Source organism: Dipodomys spectabilis, unplaced genomic scaffold (assembly GCF_019054845.1).
Source record: "Dipodomys spectabilis isolate Male_0828 unplaced genomic scaffold, ASM1905484v1 ptg000095l, whole genome shotgun sequence".
NCBI classification, from domain to species: domain Eukaryota; kingdom Metazoa; phylum Chordata; class Mammalia; order Rodentia; family Heteromyidae; genus Dipodomys; species Dipodomys spectabilis.
Genome location: NW_024870772.1, coordinates 42,363,048 through 42,381,219, shown reverse-complemented (window position 1 = coordinate 42,381,219; position 18,172 = coordinate 42,363,048). Strand labels below are relative to the sequence as shown.

General features: G+C 39.6%; 1 protein-coding gene across 1 annotated transcript in view; it reads left to right on the top strand.

Moving 5' to 3' along the window:
* The window catches only part of LOC122112508 (phosphatidylinositol 3,4,5-trisphosphate 3-phosphatase TPTE2-like), a 98,272-nt gene extending 86,750 nt beyond the window's left edge, over positions 1-11,522 (top strand). Inside the window, exons 32-35 of the mRNA XM_042685305.1 lie at positions 2,125-2,213; positions 5,302-5,394; positions 8,981-9,051; positions 11,304-11,522. Of these exons, the coding sequence (XP_042541239.1) occupies positions 2,125-2,213; positions 5,302-5,394; positions 8,981-9,051; positions 11,304-11,403 (353 nt within the window). The 3' untranslated portion in view covers positions 11,404-11,522. The remainder of the gene's footprint in view (positions 1-2,124; positions 2,214-5,301; positions 5,395-8,980; positions 9,052-11,303) is intronic.
* Positions 11,523-18,172: the final 6,650 nt, after the last annotated feature.

Genomic DNA, 18,172 nt, shown 5'->3' with positions numbered 1-18,172 from the left:
AGCACCACATAAGCAAAAAGAAAAAAGCCGGAAGTGGCGCTGTGGCTCAAGTGGTCGAGCGCTAGCCTTGAGCTGAAGAGCTGAGGGACAGCACCCAGGCCCAGAGTTCAGGCCCCAGGACTGGACCAAAAAAAAAAAAAAAAAAAAGAAAGAAAAAAAAGGAAATAGGTATTACAGAGAAGCTTCCTAAAAGGCAGCTCAACCCTTCCTCTCCCCCCCCACCCCCCAGCCACACATACACATGAATCTCCATGAAGATGGAAGGGTAGGAGAAAGTCATGTTTTACCAGAGTCCCTTATCTACTACCAAGATGCTGCCTACTTCCAAAGAAATGAGACTGTCTGTGTTAGGCTTCTTATCCTTGCTGGGATGATAGGCACATATGATCATGTCCACAGTTTTCCCTCTGGGCTAGCTCATACTGTGGTCCTCTCAATCTCAACCTCCCAAGCAGCCAGGACTATAGGCATAAGCTGCCAGTACCTAGCTACTCTAGTTGTTTTTGAGGTAGGGTCCTGCTTTTTGCCAAACTGGCCTAGAAAACTGGTAAGAGAGGCTATTTCTTTGGGGCAGAAGATCTACACAGGTAGAAGAAAAAGAGTGAGACAAAAAATTTCACTTTATTTTTCCTTCTTATTTTTAAATGATGAAATACATTTATGTGACTTGAAGTTGTTTAAATGTGAGAAAAATCAAGGGCTTAAGCCAACAAAAGTTCTCATCATGCAATAGGAATTTTAGTTCTACTTTTAATTAACTGTCAGTAGGCACCAGTAGAGCGAAGCTGTGCAACTGGAATGGCAGAGAGGGAAGTGCAGCAAGAAGCCGTGCTTCCTTATCAGAATTATTCTCATAGTGGTGGGTAAACAGAATTAACAGAAATCAAAGGAAAACAAAACAAGAAGAGCGATCAAGCATGGTTCAGTGACTTTTTTGTTATGGTAAAATAGGCAAGGTGAAAGGAAAGCCGTTAATTATGGGCTCTGAAACCAGGTCTTTGAGGAAATGCTAAGGGCAGTGGGGCCATTTGAAGGGACAAAAAGGCATAGGTCACACACTGATGGCTCACGCTGGTCATCTTAGTTACCTAGGAGGCCAAGATCTGAGGATTGTGGTTCGAAGCCTTCAAAGTCCTTGAGACCCTTATCCACAATTAACCAGCAAACAGTCAGAAGTGAAAGTATGGCTCAAGTGATATTTAGTGCCAGCTTTGAGTCAAAAAGCCAAGAGAAAGCATAAGGCCCTGAACTTAAGCCCATTTAAGTAAGTCAGGTCTACAAAGAATGCAAGCATATTTTCTCTTATTCATAAATAGACAAGTTATATGCAAGTACAGACAAACATATTAACTGATGTATGGTATTTTTGTGGGAGAATTCAAATGGCATAATTTCTTAGAAAAACAAATTCACAGTCCAACAGGATGAATACCAGGAAACTGGTACTTGGAAAGTATGAAGGAGGAAGGCAGACAAATGAAGAGAGGTGGAGCAGAGGAGTGTCATCATAATACTTAGGACATATCCTGTGAAACTAGGAAAATTGAAGGGAGGGTGGCTTGGGAAGGATGGGGAGAATGATGAAAAGGGTGCCTCTTCCATGAAGACGCACTGCACTGGTTAAATGGTACAATGACTTAAAGATCATAAAATGCGATTTACAAAAGAAAGAATAGGGCATTAGACCATTTGCCTGAAATGTACAAACAAGAATGTTTGGGTATGGCTGTCCTATATTTTCATAGAGATTGATTTAGGAATTGAATTTAAAGTAGGACAAGAGGAATTTAGACTGTTATCATTGAAGTCTGCAGAAAGCATCGCATTAGCAAGAAGCTTTGTTGGTCACCATTTGTTTTCTTTTTTTCTGGAAAGATGAAGCTGTAAGAATTAGTCTTGAAGAAGCTAAATGTATTACATACAGGTTTGTTCTCTTGCTCTCTGATCTTATAAACTCTGCTTTAGGTGACAGAAGCTGGTTTTCAAGGCAAAATCCATGCAGAATGAAATGATGAAATATTGCGATTGTTAGCTGGCACTGTTTTCTCTTTTTAGTCTCTCATGATAACTGGCAAGACATTTTGCTCTGTGCTCTAACATATGTGTCTTTTTACTTTTATTGAGGGGTCGGGAGAGGAGATGCAACAGATCTAAAAATAGACATCATAATGCAGTGTAAGACTGTGTTTACTTGCACATCAGAAACCTGCATGGTGAGTAAAAGCATTTGAAGTGAGGCTTCTGGTACTTGTTTCTAGCTCACGGTCCAGCTGGCATGTTGTCCTCCCCAAACCATCACTCACCACACAGGCGCGTGTTGCCCTCTGGTGGCCAGCGTGGTGCTTGCTTAGTCCACATGCAAATCAAAGCTAGGTTCCAAAGAGTCCTTGTAAGACATTTCCCCAAGTATGCTACAGTTCACTGTTCCTTTGTCTTCACTTGCCCACACATGCTAAGAATGTTCCCAGGAATCAGTGGAGGTTTCAAATTTCCATATCTGGTCAGTATTTGCTATATTATTTTCATCTTGGTCTTGTTTTTTGGTCATCTGTTGTATAACACTGATCTTGGAGTTTAGTGTTCTTGACCAAGATCACCTTGGCACTTGTGAAGTGTAGGATTCAGGAAATGTGGAATTGGCACTGAAGCTGACCACTCCACAGTGCCCTCAGTGACACTAACTCAGATGTTCCATGGGGAGCAGCTGTAAGGGGAGACAATATTGAACTGTAATAAAGAAATGCTGAAGACTGTAGACCTTTTCTGGAAAAAAAAAATAAGCAAGTTGCCTTTATGATCAAAAGTAAACTTTTAAAATTCCTTCCCAGATTCTTAGAAGTTACACACACACACACACACACACACATACACACACACACACACACAATTCCTTCCCAGGTTCTTAGAAGTTACACACACACACACACACACACACACACACACACACACACACACACACACACACACACACACACACACACACACACACACACACACACACACACACACACTCCAAGCCTCCTGAGTAGCTAGGATTACAGGCATGGGCCTTTGGTGCCCAGCTTCATAGATACTTGTTAAAATTTTTATTCCTTTGTGTTTGGCTTCACTTTGCTGAGAGCATTCACCCAGACCCCATCCTTGATTTTTTTGTTCTTATCTATGAGAAGACTCTGGTTTGGGTCACGTTCACCATTGCCCTTCTGTAAAGTAGCATGGGTTCTTTCAGTGAGTGAACAGATATGCAGGAGCCCCTGCTGTGTGGACAATGTCAGAGCTGCCACATGGGCATTTTCCACACCCACTGTCTAAACACATTTAATCAATCCTGATTTATCGAATAAGCTTTTCCTATGCTGCTTAAATGCAACCAGTGTTCTCCAAGTCAGACTTTACCATTTGAAATTGTTTTTAATTCTTTTTTGTCTTAGTCTCTAAATCACATTAATCACCAGCTCCTATGGAAGATGCTTTGAAGTTTCACTTCACTTTTCATGTTCCCACTACTGCTACCTAGTCCAGGACCTTATTTGCTCATTTCTAGATTTGTACAATAGTCTGCTTCCTTTGTATTTCTCTGTATAAAATTCAACATGTGGATGTGTGCAGAATGTACCCTGAAATAGTGCTCTCATTGTGAGCAGAAGACACAGTGTGCCTGGACAGAGCCAGTACCCATCTTTGGCTCAAATTCTTATCTATAAAATAGACCACTTCTCAAGTGTTGTGAGATTAAGGTAATACATCTGAAGTTACTCTATAAACTATAAATTACTAAATCAGTGTTACAGGTGATAATTATCCAACCACATTGTTACATAGGACATGCCCCCAGCGATTCTTAGCAACATTTTCACTCTTGTTTTCCTGGCTCTTAAGATCTCAAGACACAACAACCCTAGCAAAGCTGAGCTATTCCCATCAATAACTTGACCTAGAGACTCCCAATAAAGGAGGACGTGTCACCTCCCTGGCTCTAGGAACACAAGTCTAATTTCTATTCATGTTTCTGCAGGTCTCTCACACCTGTACTACTCCAATGACCCACTCAAGTTCTACTTCCTTGGGGAAGTTTTCCTATTCAACCTCTCTACTAGAAACTCCCCACTCCAAACACACACTACATAATTGGACACTCAATCTTGTTTGTGCAACTTGAAAATAATATATTATTGTCCTATTGTTCTTTATATAAAAATTCCTGAAGTCATTGAAAAAAATGTGAGGGTTTTTTTTCTTTTGCCCGTGATGCCTATCATTCCTCATTATAGTATGAAGGTGAATCAATACCAAAGAAATACTTAGACTCATTTCAAAGTTGTTAATCCCCAAAACTAGAACTATTTTTGATCGCTCCATTCACTGGAATAGGGCATCGATCTCACCAGCAACATAAGATTTTTTTGACAAACATAATTAGTTATTCATTGCTTTTTGAATGCCAATGTAAACTTTAAAATTGAGTTTTATAATGCATTTTAAAGAAAAAAATCAGATGATTCACATTGAACTGTAGTGTTTATTGGTTTAAACTCCAGTTGCTTCTCAACAGTGCCCTATTGTAACCCTCAAATATGTAGAGGTCATGTAAAGAATAGTAAATACAACTTCAGAAAACAATACTATATTGTCCCATGGCATTTGTAGGGGACTGATTCCAGAACACCTTCCATAGATGCTCAAGTCCATATATAAAATAGCAGTTATTAACACATCCTGTGTACTTTAAAACATCTCTAGATTACTTACCATCCCTAAACAAACATGAGTATTACATAACAGCTGTTTACTGTATTCTGTAGGGAATAACGCTAAGAAAATTAATATACATGTTCAGTACAAGCACAATATTTTGTATATACTTAAGCTGCAATCCCTTGAATCCACTGATTAAAAGAACTCAGGAAACAAGGAATACTATTCTAATTTGGTAAAGAGAAATTACTAAGTTACTAGAATTAAAATAATAAAACAGAGGCATAAAGTGTTCCCTTTTAACTAGACATTGTTTACCATTATCCAACAAGTGTTTGGAATAACACTTATATATGTATTGACTATACAACAGCAATGTATTTTAAAGATATTCAAAGAATTTGCAACTTATGGGAGCTTTGAAAACCAGAATTTATTAGTCCATGAAAATAATATAATAAAAAGTTTCCTACCTTCTTATAAAACAAAATAGTACTATTATATATGAAATGACTGGGCTATGAAACTGGATGCCTAGGTGCAGGAAAATGAATACTTACCACCAGCTACATTCATAGTTCCTAATTCCATGTGTTTATTTCACAGTTATTGCATGATCTCAAAAGGAACATGGCTATATTTCTTCTGTCAGATTGCCCAGAATTGTGTGATGATATAAAAATCAAGTTTTTTTCACCTGTGAGTAATCAAGAACCCTGTGTGATTGCTCTTGTCTATCTGTGTGATTGCTCTTGTCTTTTGACTGATTTGGGGTCAAGATTTCCTTTGCTGCATTTCCCAGCAAGAGAAAGGCTAGATAGCAATCCATGTCCAGGGAAAGGGAGGAAAACACTCATCAAAACTATCACAAATTTTTACACATTCAAAATGTTTTGGCTTACTTGTTCCCCTAAATTCTATGCAATTTACATATGTTAGTTTTCAAGTAAGAAAACTAATAAAACAAGGATGCTAAAAAGGTTTATTTTACACTGTTGAGCAGTATTGACAATTTTGAATCTTCTAAACACATTGCCATCAATGTGTTTACACATTTTCAATAACTGAGGAGATTTTACTTTCCTCTGAGTTGATACAAGCTATAATTATCTATTAACTTAGGATCATTACTGTTACAGTCATGAATGTATAATTTCTATTGATCAGTTGTACAGTGAATTTCAGTGGCTCAGTAGTTGTATTTTTCTATTAACTCATCCATCACCACTACCAACAAGAAACTTTAATTTCATTCTCTGTGCCTTCCTTCATCACCTGCTTGCTCACTGCTGAAGAAGTATCTATGAGCTATTGAGATGGTTAATGTTGAAGCAAATGACCTGGGCAATCGTTATATTGGAAGTTTGCCCTTGAATAACGGATCTACTCTTGAATTCTTGCTCAGCAAGTGGTCTGTAAGCAGAAACAGTGGTTTCTGAACTGGCTCCAGGGACCTTGGTATTAGCTACTTTTAGTGATGATTATCAAGAATCGAGAGTGAAGGTATATTTTTTTTAATTCAGGAAATTCTTTGCTTACCAGTTTTCATTTGGGGGCAGTACTGGGGTTTGAAGTCAGGGCCTCATGTTTTGTTTGGTTTGCTTGCTTGTCTGGATCTCTACCAATTGAGCTACGCCTCCAGTCCTGATTTTTGCTGGTCATTTTGGAAATGGAATCTGACTTTTCTGCCCAAGCTGTTTTTGGTCCTCCAGAGCTCAGCCTCCTGAGTAGCTCTAGTCATCACCAATATGGGTTGATAATTATTCAAAATAGATATGTTATATTTCTTAAAGCTTGGTCTCAAGGACCATCTCTGGGGAACGACTGTAAATTCTAGCTTTCCTCTGATGGGGCTCCAGGTGAGATGACTGTGGATGCCATACAGTGTATCTTTCACAGGATGATTGTTTACCCTGACGTGCAGCCTAATGCCTCAGTGCCCCACTGGTGACAGGTGTCCTTCTCAGAGGAAACCTGTTTTTACTGGCAGATGCCTGGAGGCTCTTGTCTGACTTGTTATTTTTAGTTTCTTCCTACCAACGTAGATACTGCAGGAAAGCCCTGAGAGCACACACAGGCTTGTGCACGCTGCTCAGATCAGGTACCAACCAGGCAGCACAACAAAACACAGAGATTAGGAGAAGCAGGTTATAACAGAGAGAGGCGAGGGCAGCACCAGCCTCAGCTAGTGGAAAGAGGGGAGCCATTTAGGAGAAACTGATACCCAACCAGTGTCACAGACACAGGGAGACCTGAGGAGCAAGTAGCCTTTGCGCTGGGCCCAGGGTGTTACCTGAGCAGGTTTCCCATGGGGGGCTCCATTGTGGTTCCAGGAGTTGTGCTGTAACCCAGGTAGTCACAGTGACTTACCTACACAGGTCCCCTGGAGCATGGGGTGCATGGGGTAAGGGGATGGTATCTGCTGTCACATAGGAAGAGGGGTGCATGAAACAGATACCTAGATCAGGCCACTGAGGAACTGGGAAGGGACAGAGACTGGAAACTGGAGTGGCTGTGCCCTGCTCCTGTTATGCCAGTCTAATGTACACTCAAAATGAATGCAGAGGCTACAGTAGTGAGTAAGAACTCACCACCGTATGTTTGGGTGCAAAGAGGCTAGGTCTTTAGTTAATTTAGTTGATTTAGTTGCAAATAAGATCAAAAGATCAGTATCTATATTTATCATGGACCAAACATTTTTCAGTGGAATTGATGTCATATAGTAATTCTATGTTTTGGGCTTTTTTGTTTTTTTGTTTTTGTTTTCATTTTTTGATGGTCATGCGTTTGAACTCTAGGCCTGGGCACTGTCCCTCTGCTCTTCAGCTCAAGTCTAACACTCTACCATTTGAGCCACAGCACCACTTCCCATTTTCTGAGTGGTTTATTGGACATAAGAGTCTCACGGAGGGCTGGGAAGGTGGCTCAGTGGTAGAGCGCTTGCCTTGCATGCCTGAGGCCCTGGGTTCGATTCCCAGCACCACATAAGCAAAAAGAAAAAAGCCAGAAGTGGCGCTGTGGCTCAAGTGGTAGAGCGCTAGCCTTGAACTGAAGAGCTGAGGGACAGCGCCCAGGCCCAGAGTTCAGGCCCCACGACCGGACCCAAAAAAAAAAAAAAGAGTCTCACGGACTTTGCTGCCTGGGTTGGCTTTGAACAGCAGATCTCAGCCTCCTGAGTAGCTAGCATTACAGGTGTGAGCCACCGACTCCTAGCTAATTCCCAGCTAATGTTTAATTTAAATTAATTTAAATTCTTTGTTTTAATGTAAATTACCAAATCCTTTTCCACCATAGCTTCACCATTTTACATTTGCACCAGCAATGCCTGAGGGACTCTGGTGGACTGTGGTTTGCTGATTTTTGATGGCGATCCTACTGGATGTGACATCAGGACTCAGTCTTCATGTGTGCTTGTAGGCCTTTTCGATACATTCTCTGGAGAAATGTTTGTTTTATCTGCTTTTTTCAGGCTTTTGTTTTTGTTTTTGTTTGTCCGGTAGTGGGGCTTGAACTCTGGGCCTGTGCGCTGTCCCTCAGCTCTTCAGCTCAAGGCTAGCACTCTACCACTCGAGCCACAGAGCCACTTCCGGCTTTTTTCTTTTTGCTTATGTGGTGCTGAGGAATCGAACCCAGGGCCTCAGGCATGCAAGGCAAGCGATCTACCACTGAGCCACCTACCCAGCCCAGGCTTTTGTTTTTTAATTGAAAGAGGTCTTCTGGATACAACACCATCATCAGATACATGATTTGCATATATTTTCCTTCATTCTGTGGCTTAGTTTTTCACTTTGTTGCTATGCTTTTTTCTTGGTGGTGGTGGTAGTCATGGAACTAGAACTCAGGGCCAGGGTCTATCCCTGAGCAATTGTGATCAAGTTAGTGCTCTACCACTTTGAGCCACAGTGCCACTTCTGGTTTTGTGGTGGTTTAATTGGAGATAAATGTCTCATAAACTTTCCTGCCCAGGCTGGCTTTGAACTCCAATCCTCAGATCTCAGCCTCCTGAGTAGCTAGGATTACAGGCATAAACCACCAGCACTTGGCTGCTAATGCTCTTTTATGAAATCCAATTTAACAGATTTTTCTATTTTACTGCACTAAGCTTGACCCTTTACAGCTTAATTGAAACAGTGTTCTCCTAAAGTCCCTGAGTACTTTGTATAGAAGGCTGCAGCTGATAAATACATAAAGAAATAAGGGAGTAATTTTAATCTCTTGGGATCATTAGTTCTTGGTATCCATTTTATTATGAAAATAACCTTTTTCTTTAACCCTATGTTTTTAGAAACTTCCTAAATACTACCAGAGCTGTGCTTTCTTTTTGTGCTTCCACACCTCGTTGATAAAGAATAATCGGTAAGGATATGATGTAATCCAATAGAAACAGCTTCATCTTCCACGTCTGTGTATAAACTACAGTGGCAGGTCTTTTTGCCCACTGTCCTAAGTACATTTACCACAAATACAAAGAACCCCTTGAGCAACCATTTCAAAACCCCAGTCATGGGATGGTGTGTAAGTTAAAATGCAGTTACTCAGATCTTAGTAATGACCAGTTCCTCCCAGGGAAGTCTATATTTGCTCAGTTCCTGGAATATGGCAGGTCCTGAGGGTGTGTGGATGTACTGTGGTAATACTGAAGGAAGGTGTGATCCATCGAGGGAGGCTTTAGCTGACCTCAAACTTACATTGGCACATTTACATCTAGGACAGAAATGGCAAGGCCCGATAAGTATTAATTAGTCTGAAAACCATTAATTTTATAGACTCCCATTTTAAAAAGTTTTTCTAAGAACTGAGCTTCTAAAAAGAAGTTCATTGTTCTTAAGAACCTAGTACCATATCTAGAAACACATTCCTGATCCTACAAGTTCTCCACTTTTTAGGAGTATTTTTCCTGAGGTGGTGAAAACTACTCAAGACCAGAGTTGAAGAGATTGTCCTTGTGTCATCGTGTGTGTGTGTGTGTGTGTGTGTGTGTGTGTGTGAGTGAGTGTGTGTGTGTGTGTGTGTGTGTGTGTGTGAACTGATAGTATTTGTTATATCCAATGTTAATCTTCTCTTCAAGTCTGAACTGAGCTTAATACTTCCAATCTAGTAAGACAGCACCAAGAAAACACCAGTTCTACACACTTGTGATTCACACACAATTTGGTTTGGGAAAGAGTAAACTATTTAATGACAAAATGTTCACCAAGTTTTCTAGATGTATATGAACAAACTTTGACTCATGAGCAAAGTTCTCAACAAAGGCAGGGCTTGGGGCGAGAGGCCTTTACTCGTTGCTCCTTCTCCAAGTGGTTGTGGTAAAGCACAACTTTGTCCTTTATGTCACCAGGGTCACATGAGAAATGGTGGGGATGTTTTATCCTCATTTCGTAGACATTTCTGTAGGAATTGGTATCGTTTCATGCCTTGCTTTTGTAAAGCTTCTTAACAGTTATGAGGTTGTTATTTAGACAAATACACAGCTTTGTCACTTGAGAGAGAGATAGACAGAATTAGATCTAAAATACACTGGGATATGGTAAGTTATCAGGATTCTAGATACTTACACACAGTGAGACCAAAAGAAGATACTCCTAGGATAGAAATACAAAGACACAATGCCTACATGCCTCTTCATATTTATATAAAACTCTGTGTGTGTGTGTGTGTGTGTGTGTGTGTGTGTGTGTGTATGTGTGTGTGTGTGTGTGTGAGAGAGAGAGAGAGAGAGCGCTAGCACTTCACGATATAGAAATAAGAGCTCTTTTTAAAAAAAGCAATTTTTGATGATTCTTTCTTGGTTTTGTATGGTGTATTCACATCTATACCTCAAGGAGGGAGTGGGAAGAGTACAGAACTTGAGGGATAAAGGGTGAAAAAGGGCAGCAGTGGAGCTCACTGGACACAGATGAAAGTGAATTATACAACTTGTGGGTGGAGAGAGAGGAAGGGACTGGGAAGAGAATGAGGGAACAGAGACATTGTACAACAGGAAATGTAATCATTACCTGATTCCTGTAATTGTAATCCCTCTGTACATTACCTTTATAATAACAATAAAGTAAATTAATGTAAAAAAACAAAAGAAATAAGAGATACAGACAGGCGCTGGTGTCTCACTGGCCTCTGATCCTAGCTACATAGGAGGCTGAGATCTGAGGATCACAGTTTGAAGCCAGCCCAGGCAGAAAAGTCTGTGAGACTTTTCAATTGGCCAGTGAAATAGCCTGATGTGATAGATTTAGCTTGAGCAGAAAAGGCTAAGTGATATCACAAGACCCTTATTGACACAAAAGAAACAAAACAGTATTTTATTACTGAGTTTCATTACATACCTAATATATTTGTGGGTAATTTCTGCCAATTATAGACATTTTCATAGTTTGTTCAAACTGGATGTAACTAATTCCCTTGGAAGCATGTTGGGACCAATGTGTTTGCATCTGAAAATTAAGGTATCTATGTCACCTCCAAGAGGTGGAATTAGCCAAGTAAGGAAAGCAAATGGAGCTTAGTTTCTGGTTGCAGGAGCAAGTCTCTTTCTAAACAAGAGTGTTGTATTGTATGACTTTTCTGTTAGCCCTAAAATAAAAGGTAATGGCTTTTCTTCCTATCCTTAGGCTTTACCTGAGGCGTAATGAACTGGATAATCTTCATAAACCAAAAATATGTGGGTTTTATCCCACTGATTTTGCTGTAGAGATCTACTTCGAAGAGTAGTTACATAAACTATTCTATTTTGGCACACTATCTGAGGCACCACACCACCGATGTCTAAATTCATGATACTTTATATTTCGGTATATATTAAGAAAAAAAAACCCACTAAAAAAAAAAGAAACCCACTAAATAAATTTTATATAAAAGTATCATTAATGATTTTGTTTTGCTTTGTTTTGGTGTGGTATGCTAGCATTAGGGCTTGAACTCTGCATCTTACTCCTGGCTGATGCTCTACCACTTGAACCATACTTCTACTTCCAGATTTCTGATGGTTAATTGGAATAAGAGGCTTGAGGATTTGTCTGCCCTGGATGGCATTGAACTCAATCATCTAGATCTTAGCCTCCTGAGTGGCTAGGATTATAGGTGTGAGTCAGCGAGGCCCAGCTTCACTGATGTCTTCTTGAAAGCATATACTTCACATAGTCTCCCTCTTGTATTTAATTTGAGAACACAGCATACAGAAGAGCAGTGGGGATCACTTGAAAGAACTCTGACATAGCTTAAAGCTATCTAAAAATTGTAATCCTACCAATACCTATGGACTCCCATGTTTTTACACAAGTGGTTTAACATTTGCCATTTCGGATATCAGAAAACAGATTGCTTGATTCACAAACTATTCCTATGTCAGACTGTCAGGAAAGTTTTAAAGCTAAAGGGGAGAGATGTTTTACAACTTACCCCTCACCTCAATACCACACATGACACAAGAGGCTTATGTGACAAACCATCTTTGATTACAGACACACAGACGAGGGAGGACAAAAGGACTTTGAGAAACAATTATAAATCTCATTAACTTCTGCTTTTGTGTAACATCAAAAATGAATGCTCTAGAGTTCTTATTTGAAAATTCACTACCTCTGCTCAGAACCAACTTCACCTAAGCCTTGGTAACACTGAGAAGGGAAAGACACCTTTCCAAACACTGGCTAACCCCATGAACACACAGTCATCATTACTTTCTCGTTAGTACAGATTGGTACTTTAAGTACCTTACTTACTGCCACACTATTTTAAGGCCATGATTGCCTTCAAAAAGAATTCTATTTTAACATGACTGGAATGATGTCCTTACTTGAATGGTTTTGCTTTTATTAGCATTGATTCACAGGGCCACCTTCTAAGAACCAAGTCACTAGGTGATTACAATCATTGTGCAAATATCAGGATGTGTTTCCACAAATGGCCACAGCTATGGTGTCACTAGGCAATAAAATCTCACAGGACCACCATCATGCATGGTTTTTCACTGACAGAAACATCATGCAGGCAAGGTGGACTCAATTCTCAAGCCCCTACAATGCAGAAAACACTCTACAAAGAATTCATAAAGATAAGGGAAGTATTTGGGGCAGACCATTCCAATTTAGCAATCTTATAATCAACACATTGACCACTTGGAGCACAATGGTCAGAGAAGTCTGCCAATTGCCAATGTGGACTTTTGTAATGGAAATATGGATGCCAAAGTGACACACAGACAGGAGCTCAGAGCCCTGTATGATGGAAGATGGGCACAAACCAGCAAACTGAAAATACATCAGGCAGCCTACATCTCTCTGTCCCTTGGTCTCCCTACCACCAATATCCAAAAAAAGGGTTCCAACAGCCAGTAGAGCCACCACATAAAGGCTTTTCCTTCCCCGCCCTGAATCTGACTCCTCTAAAGGAGCATGCTCTCAAGACCCTTCCACAGTATTACTCCCTTTAATCCCAGTAACAGAATTGTGCTGTGGCTCAACATTTAAAATTCGAGCAGCAGTAATCCAGTCAGACAACATGGCAAGCTTAAGCAACCAGGCGGTAGAATAGCTGGTTTAGTAAAGTCTTTTTCAATACTAGTGATAAGGGAAGCAATCTCTCATTTTTAAAAACCTTCTTTTAGAAATAAGAAGGTTATAGTTGAGGTTTCTCTCCATGTCAAGACTCATCCAAATTTCTGACAGTTACAAGTTGCCACATTTTTTTTCTGGTTTGCACACTTAAACAAAACTTTTGCACCTCCTATGTTTGTGGATTGGCAGAAAGCCATGGAAATAGCCATACCACCATGAGCACTGGGGAGGCTTAGGCTGACAGGTCTGGATTGGCTTTCTACTGGAACTCCATAGAGCAATCAGAATAAGCAATGGACAATGGTCTGCTGTTCATGGATCCTCTGCTTTACAAGATCTGCCAGGGCTTGGTTGGGTGGCTGGGCCAAAGGCCTGGACTTGGTCAGTGTTCCATATCTGTTGGTGCTTACCTACCCAGGCTGTGTGAAGCATAGAATGAGTAAAAAAGGCACTTTAAGCACTAATGCCAGAGTGAAGGATTTTCCTGGTGGCCCTGCTGAAGTTATTCCATGGCGTTGGTTTATGCCCTACCCAGCCCAGAGAGCCCCAGTGTTCTAGAAACATTGAGATGGGTCAAGTAGGATTGTAAAGTGGCAATACTTCCCAATGTGGGATCGACTGAAACATGAAACAATAAAAACATGGTAGAACATGAGTTAAAATCCAAGAACATTCTAAATATGTCTGTAAGTCTATATGATATATATCACATATATGTAGTATATATATAATATATACATCACATATCACATACCATATCATATATATATATATCATTATATATATATACATGTATCCATATTTATAAAGGCAGAATGAAAGAAATACCCCAGCCCTGCACAAATATACAGTAAAATGTTAAAAGAGGTAAAGCAATGTGGCACAGACATGAGATCCCAGTTACTAGGAGATATGCCAGACCTGGTCAACACAGGAAACTCTATCCAAAATATATCTAAGCACTAAAGAAATGAGGTTTTGTCTCAAAACTAAAACTTGCTAGAAGCAGTCCAGCCACTGCTCAAAATCCAATACTGACACAAGAAAGAGAAAAAAAGAAAAAGAGATGCAGATGTGTGATCGCCCTCAGGAGTTCCTCGAACCTTTGACATTGTATCTAAATTTTTTCACTGAAAGATCTGTGATAACTTCCTTCCTTCCATTGAACAGAGTAAGAGAAGAACAGGTCAGGAGCAGTATGCTTTTTCTAGGCAGAACGCTGGTTACTCTTCATGACAACTTTGTATAAATGGAGTCAAAGAATAGAATTCTTTTTGAAGCAAGGAAGTAATATATAAAGAATAGTAGAGCTCCAGTATTTTCACAATAAAAAAAATTTAAAAAAAAGAATAGTAGAGCTCTAAACACAAAAGATCAAAGCACACGAGTTTGTTGTTTTTTTAACCAGTACTGGGGCTTGAATTCAGGGCCTGTCCATGAGCTTCTTTTCCTCAAGGCTACTATCTACCACTTGGCTATAGCACCATTTCCAGCTTAACATAGACATGTATCTATATTGGCATATATATATATTTATATATATATCATATATCATGGGTTCATGATATATGGTTTTTTGAAGATAAGAGTCTCACTGACTTTCCTACCCAGGCTAGCTTTGGACCATGATCCTCAGATCTCAGCTGCCTGAGTAGCTAGGATTATAGGTGTGAGCCACCAACACCTGATTATGAGTTCTTTATCCAGAGCTATGTCATGTCATCTTTTGAGGCTAGTGGCTTGTTATATGGAGCTCTGCTAGTTCTCAACTCAAACCCATCATCTGTTGTTTAGAGCCCCTGAGTCAGGCCTGTAGTTTCTAAACTTGTGGGATGATGAGCTTCAGGAGCAGTTGCTGAAAAATAGTGTAGAATGGATTTGTACTTAATACAATTGAATTGGGGGGGAAAAAACACAAAAAGCTAGCATTGTTTTTGTTTAAATACCTAAAAAGAAAGACTGGGTGATTAAACTTTTTCCCAGACAAAGTAAGTCTATTATAAATCTATAAAACTGACATCTATTAAAAGTGATGCATAAACTTTCAAATAACTGATTTACATGAGAATAAAGTTTCTACAGTTTATAAGCTGCAGAGTAATTTGAACTAGAATACTGTGTGAAGTATTTCAAGTCCTGTGATGTCTGACCACATGCATAAATTCTATAGTGTGATTCCATGTAAATTTTCATCAGTATACAAAGAGCTGATGAAAAGTAAATAAAATGATTCCATGATATAGATAGATAGATAGATAGATAGATAGATAGATAGATAGATAGATAGATAGATAGATAAATGTTTATGTTCATAGATACATGAAGATGATGGAGAGTTTGAGGCTAGCCTGAGCTAGCCTGTGTAAAAAAATATTAGAAATTAATTAATTTGTAGTACTGGAGATGGAAATCTGTGCCTTGTGCCTCCTACAGAATGTTCAACCACTGAGCTACAAAGTATTAGCATTTTAGAAAGTATAGTCTTAAAATGGAGACCAAGTCTGCCAACTTTATGAGTTAATCCTAAGTAGGCAAATTCTGTTGACTGGAAAGAGTAGGTGGGAATATGATCTATTGCCATAGATTCTTAAAAGAAGACTGGATTGTTAGAGAAGCGTACTGTCACTCTTGAAAATAAGTCTTCTCAAAAGATGACTGTTCCTGGTTGAGGGGTGACTTTCTGTGAGCGAATACCCTTTTCAAATCAGCTGTAGAAAATCAAGATAAATTAATCCATGCTGGTGATCACATTGGTGTCATAAAATTATTAAGTACATATATTACTTATATTCTGGGAATACACAAATTGAAAATAAAAGTATGGGGGGGTGAGAAATGGGAAGGGATGGGAAGGGGAAACAAAGGAGGAGGCAACAATGCTTGATAAGAAATGTACTCATTATCTTGCCCATGTAATTGTAACCCCTCTATACAGTATTTTCACATAAAAAAAAGTATTCTCATTACTGCTTCTCATTGCCAAATAATAAAGTAACTTCCTTCAAAACAAAACAGAACAACTCTGGGATTACTCATGAAATCCACCCTTCTTTTGTCAAGAGCCGTTGGAAGCGTGGTAAGTTTCCTAGGCAGTCACTGCAGAGCAGCTTGGCCTTCTGAGTGGCTTTCCAGGCATAACTTCTTGCTGGGGTGTCACTCTTCCTTCTCAACACACCATCTAGCATGCAAGAACAACTTCATGTCAGGAAACGCCACTTCAGACACAGGGGGACTCATTTCAGCCACTCAGGCTGGAATCGCAAAACAGTGCTTAAGGTAAAGAAACATGCACTTTATTTTCCTTCAAATTCTCAACCATTTCAAATAGCCCACACACAAATTTTCAACCTATATTGATTCTAAATAATTCTTAGGAGCCCAGTGTGGTGGTGCATGCTTGTAATCCCAGCACTAGGAGGGCCACGGCCAGAGGATAAAGATTTGGAGGTTAGGCTGAGCAGCACAGCAAGACTTTATCTTTGAAAGAAAAGAAAAGTATGAGGTAACTTTGGAATACAGTATCAATAACCCTTTAAAACCTAGATTCACTCAGTGGAGTGCTGATGGCTCCTGCCTGTAATCCTGGCTGCTCAAGAAGCTGAAACATGAGGACCTGGAGAGTAAATCCTGAATCCTCAATATCTCTGCCCCACAGGTCCATCTCTCCTCTCTATGGAGGACAAGTAGGGGCACTTTGTCTCTTCTAGCCTAATTAAAATGACACCCAGCCCACCAAAAGTTGCACACATTATTTGCTGTATTCTGTTGAGTGAATGAGAGAATCCAGTCTTACTTGTTTGTCTGTGTTTTTGATGCCAGTACTGGGACTTGACCATAAGGGCCTCAAGCTACATCATTGGCTTTTTCAAGGCTTGGGCTCTAATACTTGAGCCACACCTCCACTTTCAGCTTTTTACTCGTTAATTGAAAAATGTCAGATTTGTTTTCCCAGGCTGGCTTTGAACCTCAGTCCTTATATCTCAACTTCCTGAAAGTCTATGAGACTCTTCTCTCTAATTAACCACCAAAAGGCTGGAGGTGGAGCTGTGGGTCAAATGGTAGATCACTAGCCTTAACAAAAAAAAAAAGAGTAACATTGCAATGAGACGACTGTCTTTTCTACAAGATGAATTTCTCTAGGGCTTATACTTGGAAGCCGAATTTCTGGGTCATGCATGAACAAGGTCATACCCAAATTCAACTTTACAATGGTAGTCTCTAACTCAAATGTTCAGCCCAACCAGACAAATACAAAGATTCCTCAAACTCCACATCCTCACTAGCACTTGGCACTGGCACACTTTAGTTGTGTAAAAAGTGATTTTAATATGTATTTCTCTATTACTAGGATTATCTTTCCCTGTGTCTATCAGACTCGGACATTTGAATTTCTGATGCTATGAAATGCCAGTGACTAACTACTATTCTCCAGTAACTGTTTTCCTTATCAGCCTGTAGGACTCCTTACATGTTCTGGAGCTAAGTTAGTTCACTGCTGTGTGCAGAAAATCTACCCTTCCTGCAGGGTGCTGGTCTTTTCATTGGCTTTATACTTTTCTTGTAGAAGAGCAGTCCTTAACAGGAATGTATTCTAATTTCTTAGTTTTTTTCTTTTATAGCCAGCAGAAATTTGTGTCATAAACTTAATCTGTATTTTCTTTCAATACTTGAAATTTTTTTCTTTTCTTTCTATACTTAATTCATATGAGACTGATTTTTTAAGTACCATGAGAGGTAAGAATTGGTTATTATCAGGCATACTCCAGTTTCCAGCAGTACATAGTCAATAGTCTGTCTGTTTCAGCCTCATGTACTGTGCTTGACCCTCTCTAGTGGGGATGCTATGCATCCTATAACTCATGATCTAGGCCTCATATTAAAGACTGGACTAGCAACAGTGTATCCAGTGATAAACACTGGCTTTA